This window comes from Hesperophylax consimilis, chromosome 23 (genome assembly GCF_061612785.1).
Source record: "Hesperophylax consimilis isolate HC1 chromosome 23, BYU_Hcon_1.0, whole genome shotgun sequence".
Classification (NCBI taxonomy): Eukaryota; Metazoa; Arthropoda; class Insecta; order Trichoptera; family Limnephilidae; genus Hesperophylax; species Hesperophylax consimilis.
Window position 1 is genome coordinate 22702791 of NC_142858.1, and position 14309 is coordinate 22717099.

The 14309-nt window shown below is 34.3% G+C and overlaps 1 protein-coding gene across 1 annotated transcript in view; it reads right to left on the reverse strand.

Annotated features, from left to right (window-relative positions):
* The window catches only part of LOC149412470 (uncharacterized), a 409188-nt gene that overhangs the window by 161044 nt on the left and 233835 nt on the right, over nt 1–14309 (reverse strand). Inside the window, exon 3 of the mRNA XM_089645888.1 lies at nt 5489–5632. Coding sequence (XP_089502014.1) covers nt 5489–5632 — 144 coding nt within the window. The remainder of the gene's footprint in view (nt 1–5488; nt 5633–14309) is intronic.

Genomic DNA, 14309 nt, shown 5'->3' on the forward strand with positions numbered 1-14309 from the left:
TTAATGAAAATAATATTAATTAAATTAATGTTAACTTTAATAACAATCATATCGAACCTTCCCAAACTTGTCCACTGCTGGGAATACTACTAGATGCAAATATAATCTGGAAAGAACATGTATCTAAAGTTGTGGCAAAAATCAGTAGCTTTTCTTTTGTTCTAGGCACCCTTAAAAATATCATAAACATCGAAACAGTAATCACCGCATACTATGGATAGGTACGTATACTCCATGATAAAATACGGAATAGTTTTTTGGGGAAACTCAGTAAACGCCAAAATTGTTTTTATCATCAAAAAGAGGTGCCTACGAAAAATTACAAACTCTGATCACCGGGATTCATGTAGACCAATTTTTAAAAATCTCAAACTTCTGACAGTGACGGGCATATATATAATGGAGTTATCCCTGTTAGTTCGATCATCTCCAGAAAAGTTCCCACAAAAAAACTCAACACATAAACACGCTACAAGGTTCACAGAAAACTTATTAATCCCAAAAGCAAACAAAACTATATCTCAAAAAGGACCACACTACATGACCAATAAAGTATATAACAACCTTCCACGTAGCATCAAACAAATAACCGACATACTTAAATTTAAATCATCACTAAAAACATTTCTTTTCAACAAATGTCACGACACCTTAAATGAATACCTTACATAAATTAAATACCTATGTTTTTTTTTATTTTTTGTTTACATACATTTGTTAACATGTAATTGTTGAGTTATGTAATATAATGTGTATTTGTTGGGTTAGCTGGAAGAAATAGGATGTAACCTATACCCTTTGTACTCATTTTGTGCAATAAATATTTTTTTGAATTTGAATTATGTCTAAACCTATTTAACGCAGCTTTGAACATTTAAGGTCAAAAAGGGCCATTTAAGGGCCAAAACGACACCCTGTAACGAGGTGCAAACGTACATTAATTAACATAAATTAAGATCAGATTACTTAAACCTTATGGAACAACACATATGGTCTAACAGAAACCGTTGTATCTCCCTTAGCGTCTCGGTGAAAATTATTTATTTATATATTCTACGCCCTACCGGCTTTTACAAACAATTAATAAACATAATGAAAGTGCAACAGTAATCAAGAAATAAAAGTTTGCTATTAGTTTTATTGAAAAACAATGCAGAAGAATAGTATTATTCTAAGCTTAGTTATTAATATTATTGAGGTATGTTACTATAGCCTTCTTTAACTTTATCTAAAATATGATTTAAACGGTGTTGGAAAGAAAGAAATATCAAAAATATTAAAATAACAAACTAACCACATTTGTATTTAAATGTGCAACTATATGAGACAATGTTTCGACCGCATTTTTAAAATTTTAATTATTTTTAATGTTTGCATTAAAAATTTTAATATTTCAATAAATATATGTTTATTTCTACCAATAAAACGTATTTCATCATTTTCTAAAAAACAGTTTTAAGTTTTCTGATATACAGAAATGTTACATTTGTATGGATTTTATTGCAAATCTCCGACATTACGACAGTCCGTACATAATATGGCTGAGGTGTTAATCATTACGCAATATGTTATTGGTTACCTTCGACTCTAAAATAACATGAAGAGAAGGGACTTCACGGGGGGCGAACTGAGTGGGTATAATATAATGTATACCGTATTATATAAATGGGTATTGTGTTTTTATTGTATGTATTAGTGGGCATTAGTATTTTAGGGAAACCTTTCGACGAACCGCCCTTTAATCGACAGCGGGTGAATAAACTTTATCGGGCACATCACAGAAGGGAGGTGGACCGGTGAATAAATTACTAAGTCAGTATTTTACATATCACCGCTGAGACGGGTATGTAATCGATTTTCACACGCGCTTGACAATTACGTGAAGTTTTCAGTAATGCCGCCATTTATTATTTATATTTATGTATATTTTTTAAAAGAAAAGAGACTAACATTACCGGGTTAAGAACAGAGATGTGTAAAATGGGTACCCAAAACCATTTGAAATGCAAAATGGAAATGGGTCAAAACTTTTCTATTTGAAAATGCAAAATGCTAAATGGTTTTTAGAAAAGCATTTCAAAGGCAAAATGCAAAATACCTATTTTCAAAATGCATTGAAAATGCAAAATGGTTTCTCGGGTCAAACAATTAAAATTATTATAGAATTTTTAAACAATTTTGTCATTTAATAATGGACATCAGAACAAACATATTACATGATGGTAAATCCAAAAACACCACGACTACAGATTATGAAACCAACCAACGTTGCCAACGTAAAAACGTAGAAACTGCTATCTAACATTTAATATTACAGCGTCATGTTCAGTATTTTTTGTAATGGTATCACTCAATTGCCAGGGCTCCTACCAGGGAGCAACTTGACAAATGTAAATTATCTCTCATAGCGAGGATGAGGACCGACTGATATTTGGGGCTTATGAAAAAAAAGATGAGTGGAGATAGTAGGAAGAATGTTGCAAAAAAGCATTTAAAATGGAAAATACATTGAGAAAGGCATTTAAAATGCAAAATGGTTTTTAGAAAAGCATTTAAAATGCAAAATGGAAAGTACCCATTTTGCATTTCCATTTCAAATGGATTTATTTGAAATAAAGCACATCTCTGGTTACGAATAACCCGACAATATTTGAAAATCTCATAATACCACCATAGTAAGCGGAAAATGTTGCTCGTGTTGTGTTGGAGAACTTAGCCAGCCGATGAATTGAACACACTACGCCTGGGGGACACAAACGCGATGCCAACTCTCAGCCACCGGTCTAAATATTTATTTTTATAAATATTTAGACCGGTCAGATATACAGGTCTAAATATATATTTTTTTTTTTTTTTTTACATTGGCATCACACATGAGGACCCGAGGAAAATAATTCCCCTCAGGGCTTATGTCATATTTGGGTTTGCTGGGTGGAGGGTACTTTTAGGAAAGGAAAGCGAGGAAACCGAAATGATGGTTGGGTTAGAATCTGGGGGTCAGTGTGTCCAGAATGACGGATATATGAATCCATCCCTCCCACTGCGGGTATGTCCCGCTGGAGAGGTCTCCATCAACTAGTTGGTGGTCAGACCCATCTGTCGCCAAGATATGGAGAAGCTTTACTCCATGAACCCGGAAACCCCTGCTAATTCACCAAACGTAGCGTTTCCACTTGGGGTGACGTATGGCAGAGGTAATGGTTATCCAATTAATGGTTCTCGGGGCGGCGGTACCCGTACCCGCCACACAAATTGAAATATGTATATTATATAAATAAATGTGTAAATTATATAATACACAGCGCGTAACAAACTCGCACCGCAAACTTTTCGGGGGGGGGGTGATTATTCATGAAAACTTGCGCGAGCCGCTTTCTTGTCCTGTTTATACGCACCCTTATGTGTGCGTCTCTGTTCGCCACCTAAACTGTAATAATTTCGAACGCGATTAATATATTTCGATTCGGACCGCTAACAATAACACTCCTTACGTAGATGGCGATATGGTTTAAATTCCCGCTTAACACCAGCCTCCTGTTTTGATTTATGCAAGAAAAAAAGTTTTTAAATTTTATTTTGCAAACATCAAGCACAATTTTTTAAATTTTTCAATCTATTTAACAACAATATTACACAACCAAACTATAACCGAAAATAGGTTTGTAAGTATTAGATTTTGAACTTAAAATCATTTTTAGGCCTGGTTCTTTATTATTTCTGGGCTCATAATAAACTTTCAAAAAATGATCGACTATTTTGAAGGCCGTGTTCTACTCGCATTTAATTAAAGCAAAATAAAGATCAAATTTTCAAACCAAAAAAACATGATTTTTTATTACTACGTAGTGTTTTATTTGGCGATGTTATTCCAAGTTTTTTCAAGTTATTGCTGGATATCGTTTTTTTGTGTTGTGACTTTGTCTTATACATTACGGCAATCTTGATGGGACACAATATCTTGCCCGGCAAGACTAGCCAATTGAATTGGCTCGTTTACCAGCACCTTGAGCAGCAAAGATGGAAGATGCACAAGATTTTAGCGATGACTCACCACCGTGAGCAGATGGTTTCGACAATGACCAAGGTGAATTATCTTCAGCGAGTATTTTTAACACTTAAAACAGTACTTTTATTGGCTCGTACGGTGATGGTACTGTCGGGTCATTAAATTATTTTATCTTTTCAACATAATGACGTCAATAACAACTTATCATGTTTGTTCGTGGTCGTAGGATCGGGGCGCAGATTATGTATAGAATCCTTAAAAACTAGTAGTAGGTACCTATAAATATTCTACATCTTTTATAGCAGGGATCGGCAAACTCATGTGCTAAAAGAACCCACGTCAAAAATGTCAGATTTTCTTTATTAATACAATAATTTGTTGCAATGTCTAAAATACTAAACGAGTAATTCTTAAGATTGTAGCGAATCAATCAAAATCCAATCTTCCGTTTCACAATGTCGCAAGCGTGACTAAATATAACTCTTATTCTATATTCGATGGTGGCAGTAATTATAATCCATACCGTTAAATATCATTCTGTTAGAAGTAATTTCCGGCATGTATGGACATAAGGTATTAAACCAAAAATATTTCGACCTTTCCAATTTTACATAGATAATAGGAATAGCTTTGGATGAGTATAATATTTCCTGGGTACTTTGAATAACTTTAGCATCTGCCATAAAACTATATACACTTAATTCATCAGTAATCGTCACTCTAGTTCGGTTTTGTCCAACATATCAAAACGTAAATCGGGAGAAATAGCGCTTCAAAGTTTTTTTTACGAAAAACACATATTAAAAGAAATTAGCTCAATTTCTTGGCTTGCAATCAATGCCTTGGATGTTTGGATACATTTATATGAAATGTAACTTAACCGCCGGTTAAAAAATGAGGGGCATTTTGGCCAACGTGTGAATGTTGAATGAACACTCTCGGAATGTTGTTTAATTTTGGTGGACTTAAGACAAACTTCGTTTCGAAAACACATTAATTTTTTTTTTCAGTTGTATAGTATAAATAAATGCTTTCTGAGAGCAACTGCATACTTAACTCAATTTCGCCAAAAATGGTCTGTTGGACAAAAACGAACTAGAGCGATGAGTAGGCAAACTTTGACCAACATCTGAAGAATATGATGTTACAAATTTGGGAGGTGAGTACGGGTACAGCCACCCCGAGATTCATTCATTGGATAACCAATTCTTCTACCATACTTAACCGCCTATATTTTGGACTTTGGACAGGACCACCAACTGCGTGGTGGGTCTGTTGCGGAGAATCCTGTTGACATTTGCCTTTAACTGTAGTGGAGGGATGTTTTATATATCCGTCACTCATGGACACATTGAACCTCAGATTTATACGCACTCACGCCGTTTTCCTTACCAGAACTTCTTCTGATTCATTCCTTACAAATACGACATAGACCCATGGAGTGTGAGTTAATGGAAAAATACTGGGTAGGTTGGTACTCACTCTTCCTGCTCCAGGATGTCCTCCGGGAAGGGGAAGGGAGTCTCGTGGGGAACTGGAGGGCTGGACAGCTCAGGCTCCTCTTGCAGGGGACTCTCATAGATCAGTGTCTCCACCATGGAGCCCTTTGAACTGCCGAACGACACCCTGGAAAAAACACAACAAATTAATATTATTGAAGAGATGTATTGCTTTTCTTATCCATGTTTATTATTTCAGAGAGAAAACATTACCGCTTTACGAATAACCCGACAATAAAAACTCATCAAAATATAAAATGTTTATAACATCATTAAAAGAAGCAATATGGATGACTTAGCGCTTGTCAAAGAATTAAACCCAGCCTATTGTAACTAAGCCACCGATCGATACATAATAATATATTATATACATAGGTACTTATGGGAAACACATAATATATATACTTTAAAAAATAAAGTGTATAGCATGTGTTTAATGACCTCTAAATTTGGGATTTGATTTGATTTTTAAAATTGGGACTGACTGTCGGAACGATTCTGACAAGCGATATAGTAGGTACTTAAATTATTTTATTAATTATTCATTCTATATTTTAATTACGTATTTGCTTTGTTTAATTTTTTTTGACAGATAATGTGTCATATGAAAGAATCAGAGCGTTAATTAATCATGCTCTACTCGAGACTATTATTTGATGAGGATCAGATAAGACAGATGGAGAAATCGGAAACTGCATAGTGAAGAGTGGCGTTCTATTCAATCTCTGTCTACGCCCAATATATATGTAGTAATATTACAACATGTTAGATTGGCCCGCTGGTTGTGCATCTCTGCTTTACGTGGATTGGAGTTGGTGGGAGTGACAACCCACGTGGCGGAGGGTACGTTTGAAGGCTTTGTTTTACTTGTACAAATAACAAATGGTCATTCGGCAGTGTTTATAGCAAATTTGAATAAATGTGCATTATTGTACGGATTAATAGCTGGTGCTGCGAGTCGATAAACATTTACAAGCTTTATTTGCTCTGGCACCCTTGAGAGGGGGGTGGTTGGTCGATATGAGAATTACAAAGATCGTCTATTAGCCGTGCTACGTGCCCAGAGTAATATCACTCGATTATAGAGATTGCGACGATAACGTTGATAACCTTAGCTTTCACATAATCCTCTCATTAGATCTGACCCGGCACCGCCTTTTTTTATAAACACAGGCCGTGCTGTAGAAAATGCAGCCAATGTCAGTTCATTTTCTACAGTACGGCCTGTATTAATAAAGACGGCATTGGACCGGGGCGTCCATACACTATAAAAGTATTTTTATATTTTTTTCTATAATACGCCAATATGTGATTTTTTCGTCGTTACAAATGGAAATAATTATGTTTCCCAGTTTGTCTCAAATATTCACGGTATATTTTTTTAAATATAGATTTTTTGATGTTTTTTCAAAAAGAAAGACAAACACTGCCGGGTTACAAATAACCTGACAATATTTGAAAATCTCCTACTAACACGATTCCAACTCAGCCACTGAAATATAATACCTTAAAAATTGTCAAAGTGCACGATTACAAATTGGCAGAATGTTTTCGTTGACAAGTTGAAATATAAAAAAATTTAAAATTATATTACCGGTATAAAAAGTGAAGTGATAGGTTTATTACTACTTCCTTACAAAAATGGAATGTATTTTCTAAACATCGAAAATCTCTTTCAAAATGTTTCGATAAATTTATTTGAAACCATTTTTACTTTTCTATTAAAATTTTAGAATTTAGAAATACCAATGTTTATTTCAAATACAAACATCTGAAAGATAATTTTATCTAATTTATAAAATAAATCGGAAGTCCCACGGGGTGTGAGGGAAGGACGCACTTTGGGGAGGGGCCGCCCGCCGCACGTGTCAATTGAAATCACGCGGGGATTATGATCTGTTGTCTATGTTTGATCATTGGCGTTAATAAGGTTTAACTACTTATTATATATTGCAAGAAAACTTCAAAACTACAAATATTTATTTATGCCTAAAAAGGATTTTACATAAAAGTGATACATGATCATAGACATATGAATATTAGTAGACCTGCCCTAAGTGATTAAAAGCGTATTATCCCCACTCCCCATACCGGTTCCATTGGAGCCGGCTGTGATCGCGTATGGCCTCAAGTGAAATTTGAAAACGTGACGTCATCATTCTTGTGCGAACTATGGTCGAGGCATCATCGGTACATTTTACGAAATAACACGGCAAAATGTTGACTTGTACTATGAAAACTTGTAAAAATAGATGTGAAAAAGAGAATAAACCCAATTGTCGTATTACATTCCATATATAAACATTATTTTACTTTATTTTAAGCATATTCACATCGTATAATATGAATCAGTTGTTACTATCACATCGAGAAACGTCTGGACGCGAAACACAAAGCTGGTTGGTTGGTGGGAAGTAAATTATGAACATTTATAAAAGTGTCTTAACTAAATACTTAAACGAAATATTCGACTCTGAAAATAGAACCGAATTTTTTTGCCGAATTTGGACTTCGCAAATTTGTTCATAACGTGGCGAGTAATTTGCGCTCCCATGTAAAAATGTCTATTCATTCAAAAGCAGATTTTACTTTTAAGAAGTAAATGGTGATATTATAATGCGAGATGCCTATTTACTGTCAGATTGATTTATTGACGAATCACAGTCAGCTTCACTCCCTTCGTTCTTCAACAGTTGATTTTACCCCTCGCCATTATCTTCTCGTCTATTAATTCCTATGTCTGTGTACATGATGCAGTGTACATAGGAGAATATCTGTATTATACAGTAGATACTGATAGTAAATAGATGTAATCCATTGTAAAGTAGGTACAAAATACCCAATTGTAAAATTGGGATTACAAGTAGGTATAGTGAAAAAATATTAAGAAATAATTTAAAAAAAAGAAAACTTAAAAAAAAAAAACTAAATATGAAGCAATTTTAGTAAAACGTAAGATTAACATAAAGTAAAAAATAAATTAAATCGTTTTTGTGTTGGGTTTAACATAAACTGAAAATGTACATACGTAGAACGTCTAGGTCTTGTTCCTGCATTTCTCCAACTGTAAATATACTAGTAAAATAAACAGATTTTAATGTAACCGTACTTATGTTTTCGTATTTGAAATTCAAACTTTTTTAAGACAAGACCCTATATTCCTTAGTGACTTAGTTTCGGCAAATGCCGTATTGCTAGTTATGCAATATGGTGTGGAGCTTTCTTCATTACACAGCGACAGCAAAAGTCAGTACATTTTGATTAAATGTGAATGAATATTTAATTAAATATCCTCTTGAATTTGAACCCCCAGGGAAAAAGGCCGAACCGCCATTGCTCATACCACCATGATGCAATCACTTCACCTGTCCTTTCAAAGCGCCATTACGTTTGTACTGTGTATAAGGTAATCCAATGCTCAATATGCATTTTCACCACTGAAGGGATAAACCGGTAGACAATTTTTGTTAGCGTGTCTTATTGCACGAAGTAAGTTCATTTTTTCCTTACTTATATTGAAATTAATTATGCATTTTCAAATACATACAATCTTATTAAAAAAAAACTGACAATCGATTTAGCTGGTCATTCTGAGGCGTAGGAGTCGAAATTTCAACACGTGGCTAACTAACTAACTAATTAACCGATGATACAGTTTTGTTATTCCACGAAAAGGACTGGATGGACACTTATAAAGAGGCTGAACATGGACTAACTGCACTTCAAATTTGGCTTCGGATGAACTCTCTTACGCTCAATATAATTAAAACTAATTATCTAGCCTTTCCAATAAACTCAAGAGGTCAACCGGGTAAGGAATCCACTCTAAAATTGCACGAGTGTCAAAACAATAAGTTACATTGCTCTAAGAAAAAAATCAAAACATGGGTGAAAGAAATTAATGCAGACATACTAGAAAATGTATTAAAAACATCATAGAAACTAAATAACAGAAAATCAAAGAAATCTACCAGTCCGCCTCAGCACAGGACTACTTAGTGAGAAGGACTAAGAACAAACTATATGAATGAAATATTATAGATTTTTATATAATGTAACTCTCATCAAACCTTATTAAAAAGACACTAATTAAAAAAATTAAAAAATAAAATAAAAAATCAGTCGTTTCCTCGCAAGAGTAGGGGACGGACAGCCAAAGGACTTTGCAAATTTGCGTACACTCCTTGCTTCATTACAATTCACACGTTTTCTCATACATATCCTTCTGTTATTCTGACTTTGGACAAGACCCGCCAGTATTTCGCTTACCCGATTGAGGCAAGTCATCAAGAAATGGTGACAAAAGTTTTTTTCATATCGATATTATAGGTCAAACTTATAATAGGGATGCTATGTTCAGGTGTGGGAAATTTTCTTAGGTTGTGAAATTCCACATTTAATGAATTTAACCGTGTTTCGTGCCCATATCTGAATAGTCGGGTCATTCCCAACCCATTCTCTTCCCTTCCCCACTACCTTCAGTCTCGAAAAATGTTCACTTTGGATGCCGTAGTCTCACTGCACTGCATTCGGATCGTCAGGAGCAGTTGGGACTCTTGTTCAATGATTCACACATCCGCTGCTCTAATATAAACAGTTCATTGCCGCGACTCGTAATAATCCGTCCCCAGAATCGACTATTAATTGACATTAATATTCCAGGTTCAAAATGTCGATATTCCCGGGGGCGAAAATTCCGCCGTGATCAAATCTACCTCAACCCAGGCCTGAACAGCGAATCAAGTTTGTCCAGCAATTAAAATAAGATCCTCAGATCAGGATGTATTAACGCACACACAAAATACTTTAACCAGCAAATTACTGAGCATATCTGAAGTAAAAAATGTCGACGTGATAATATGGTATTTTCACTAGTTTTTTCTCGAGGAATATTAAGATAAAAATTAATGTATTTTTATGTTGACGAATACATTTTCGATTGAATCGACGACCAGCCAGTGACGTTTTCTGTCATAATGACGTTGTAGCCAGTTGGAACCGTTTCGGAATGTGCGGTTTTAGATCGTTTGCAAAATCAACAATTATGATAGAAAATACTAAAATTACATATTTATTTAAAATAAACTATTAATTTTCCACACATTTTTAACGGTATTTATGGTTTTTGAAAATTTTCCATTATGATGCACATCTATGCAAATCGTTCTCCTATGCGCATTGCACATCTACCTTTTTTCAATAAAATGGTTATAGACCAATATATTACAGATTATATAATACTTCATTAGTGTCAAAATCATCTTTTATAAATATCTTGGTAAAAATCATCTCATACAAATAGCAGTCCAACTTGATTAATTATCCTGGCCTTGGTTGAGGTGGTTTTGGGTGGAACAAGCAAAGTGCACCCCAGCGCAATGGATGATGGGACCTGTATCGATCTATCGCATTTCGCAACTTGCCGACGGTGAATAATCAGTTGATAGAACGTCGGAAGTGAAAATGAGCCTACGTTAATACAGTCTGCGAGGGGGCGGTTTCGGGTTGAGTGTTTCTCCCTACCAGCATTGTTGCAAAATTGGAAGCCGCAGACATGATTTTAATTTGTGCTGCATTGTTCGAGCGTAATGCAAATTTGTCAAGCTTGTTCATAGATTAAATTTGGCAGTTCATTCAGGTGGCGAATTCAACGTTATGTGAAGAAGAAAAAAGTAAGAAATTTACGAATCTAATCCAAGATTTATTAATGCTGTATCTTTGTGACGAACCAGAAGCAAAAAAGAATGTGGTGTATTCCTTGGTCTATCAATCCTTTATGACTAATGACTAAACTAAACTAAATGAAGTACGAAATCAATTAGATTTTGTACAAAGATCTCGTAGCAAACCTTAAAGCGAAGCTTAATGCTAAATCACTATTTTGATTAATCTTTATAACAAATTGGTGTTCATTATGAATACTAAAAAATATGCTTTAGATAAATTGAAGGTTTTCCTATCGTTTCGCTTGAGTAGAATACAAATAAAAAATAAATTACTCATTGAAAAATATAAACGTAAACTATTAAAAAAAATATTTTTTCAATAGAAATGTATGAACGCATAAAGGAAACAACTTTTCAAAAATACAGTATTATAGCTAAGATTATCTGTGACAGTTTCACTTGATTAACTTTTTTGCTTTCTTATAAAATTATTTACAAAAATAAATAAAAACTAGTTATGTGCTTGAAATCGAACGTTTTTAGACTCCGTTTGTCAAGCGATTTTAATGCCTATTACCTACGATATAAGGTATACCAAGAATATACACATTTTTGGCTTGTAGCTTCCTCTTAATGAAAGTTTTTCGTCCAGTATCCATATTATCGTCGTTTCATAATATGGATTCGGGATGAGAAAAAAAGACATTTTATTTTTGTACCTATTTTCGCACAGTTTAAGATGGAGGACATTACTTGACATCTGTCATTATTAAACGTTAAAATACAATGACATGTATTTATTACTGATTGTGAACGTATATTATTTGTGATGATTTTTTGACTCCAACGGCAAAGGCAAATGACAGATGTTTGCGTGTGATTTATGGTTATATTCAAGGTGTTTGATGATGTATTTATAAATCGTCGTAAAATATCATTTATTCTCAAATGGCAACAATCTTTATGAAATCGTACGCAAAACGATTTTCAAATTGATCCCGATATGGTTTCCATATGGGGAGCGACAGAAATTTGTGTAAAACGTCCATTAGTTGTAAAAAGTAACTCCCCACTCTCATCTACGAAGTTAACTTGAAGCACCACGATATCAAACAAATAAATACTGTCTTCTTATCTACGGGCAGTGAAACGCCACTCCTTCCCAGCGACTTATATGTACTTATGTGTACTTATCAGCGCTAGGGTATTAGGTTTAAGTAGAAATCTGATTTTCATGACTTCAATCGCGGAGCACGGTCTACTAAACTATGTAGCAAGATTAATAAAAATAATTAGGTAAATATTTGGAACGTTGAAGTAAACATTGTCACAAAAAGAAATTCTGGGACTAACTACCATATGTATTCCTCTTTGCCCAGGATACTAATGGTGGGACACAATTATACCAAGTCAATGGACATCTTCAATTTATCCTTAATCAAATATAAAATGATGTTAATGAAGGAATTCAGTTATGTACAATAAATAATGTATCTAATATCTAAAAGCCCCGAAAAGGGCGTTAATTATTAATAATAATAATTTATTTATTTAATAAATAAATAATACTAAGATGTAGGTATGAATGTAAATGGATCAAGGAGTTTTGTCAGACATATTTAGGCAGAAAGGATAGACTCTTTGCTTAATTTAATTATTATTGTTTTACCACAAATGGACTCCAAATGTGATTATTTTCCGAACACCGTGTATATAAAACTGAAAAGATCATAAAAATAATGAAGCTTTTGTTTTATGAGACAGTATCAGAACAATGAAGGATCCATTTCCTTTTTTTAAATTTTATAGCAGCCACAACTTACCCACAATTAGCGTGACCCAACGCAATTAGTGTAAAGTTTCAAATGTTTGGTTAGGTTACCTTGTGCTAAAATAGTTTCACGTAAATTTTTGCTTGTCGAATCTCTACGTTGCTTAACATTAGGTTGGTATAAGAATTTTACAACTCTGATCATTTTGTGGAATCATAAATATATATTACAGTGGTGCAACGATTCTCCCGTTGTCTGTTAAAGATTTTACGCTCGAACATGTCTCAACGTGTGTACCATGTCTCTCGAATCGAAAGATTCAAGGGCCGTAATTCTTGCTCGATGTTCGATTGATATTTCGAGCATGTGGACGCAACAACGAGCATGCTCCCAAGTCAACATCGATCGAGCCAAAACGGCGAGAATGAATATATACTAGTATGACCACCGTAGGATTATTTTTATTAGTTTTATTGGAAATATGAGTAGTATGACGTAGCTTAGTGAAAATATAATCCTAGAAGTTGATTTGGTTGCTCTTGAAGAATATATAGGGCAATTATGTGGTCGGGAGGTAAGCCTACCGACTAGCAAGCGGTATAAATACCGGCGTGTGCAAGTAAATTTTATTTGATAAATTTGTAAATTTTATCAAATAAATTCGACAAATTATTAATTTAAAATTATATAATGATATTTTGCTTGTGATTTGAACGACACAGTCAGTTAACACAATTGAGTTTCTCTGTTAGGAAAGGAGAGGTTTATTTTGTTAATCTCACAAGATTTACATAAAGAAAAGCATTCAGTAACAAAACATTACCTGTAAGGAAAGAAACGACATTAAATGTTATTAATTGTTATGTCAATTCCTTGATCACAATCACGATAGCAATTACCAATTATTGAAATTATTCCCATCAATCTGCCTTGTCAGACCCATAGATTATTTTTACTATGTCTTAAACCATAGATTACGAAATATCGAGTCGACTGTGTAGGTACTGTGGCGCACATCCAGCCAGTGACAGTCCACGACACACACAGCCACAATGACGAGACAAGCTCGGCATTGCCTTGAATTAAAGAAAATTATATTTTTCTTTACATATATACTAGTAGAAATAGAAGATATACCAGTATCGTCCTAGTGTAAGACCATCACATTCAGAAATGAAAATGTGCCTGTAATGGCTTTGGCCGTGTTTGGTGACCAGATCTGAATAGGCAGATACTTTCCCACCTTCCTCTTCCTCATCTCCTTCCCCTCCCCACTACCTTAAGCCTCACAAAAATACCCTAATTATGGATGCCATAGTCTCACTGGCTCCAGACATTAGGGAGTCTCTAATAGAATAGTACTCAA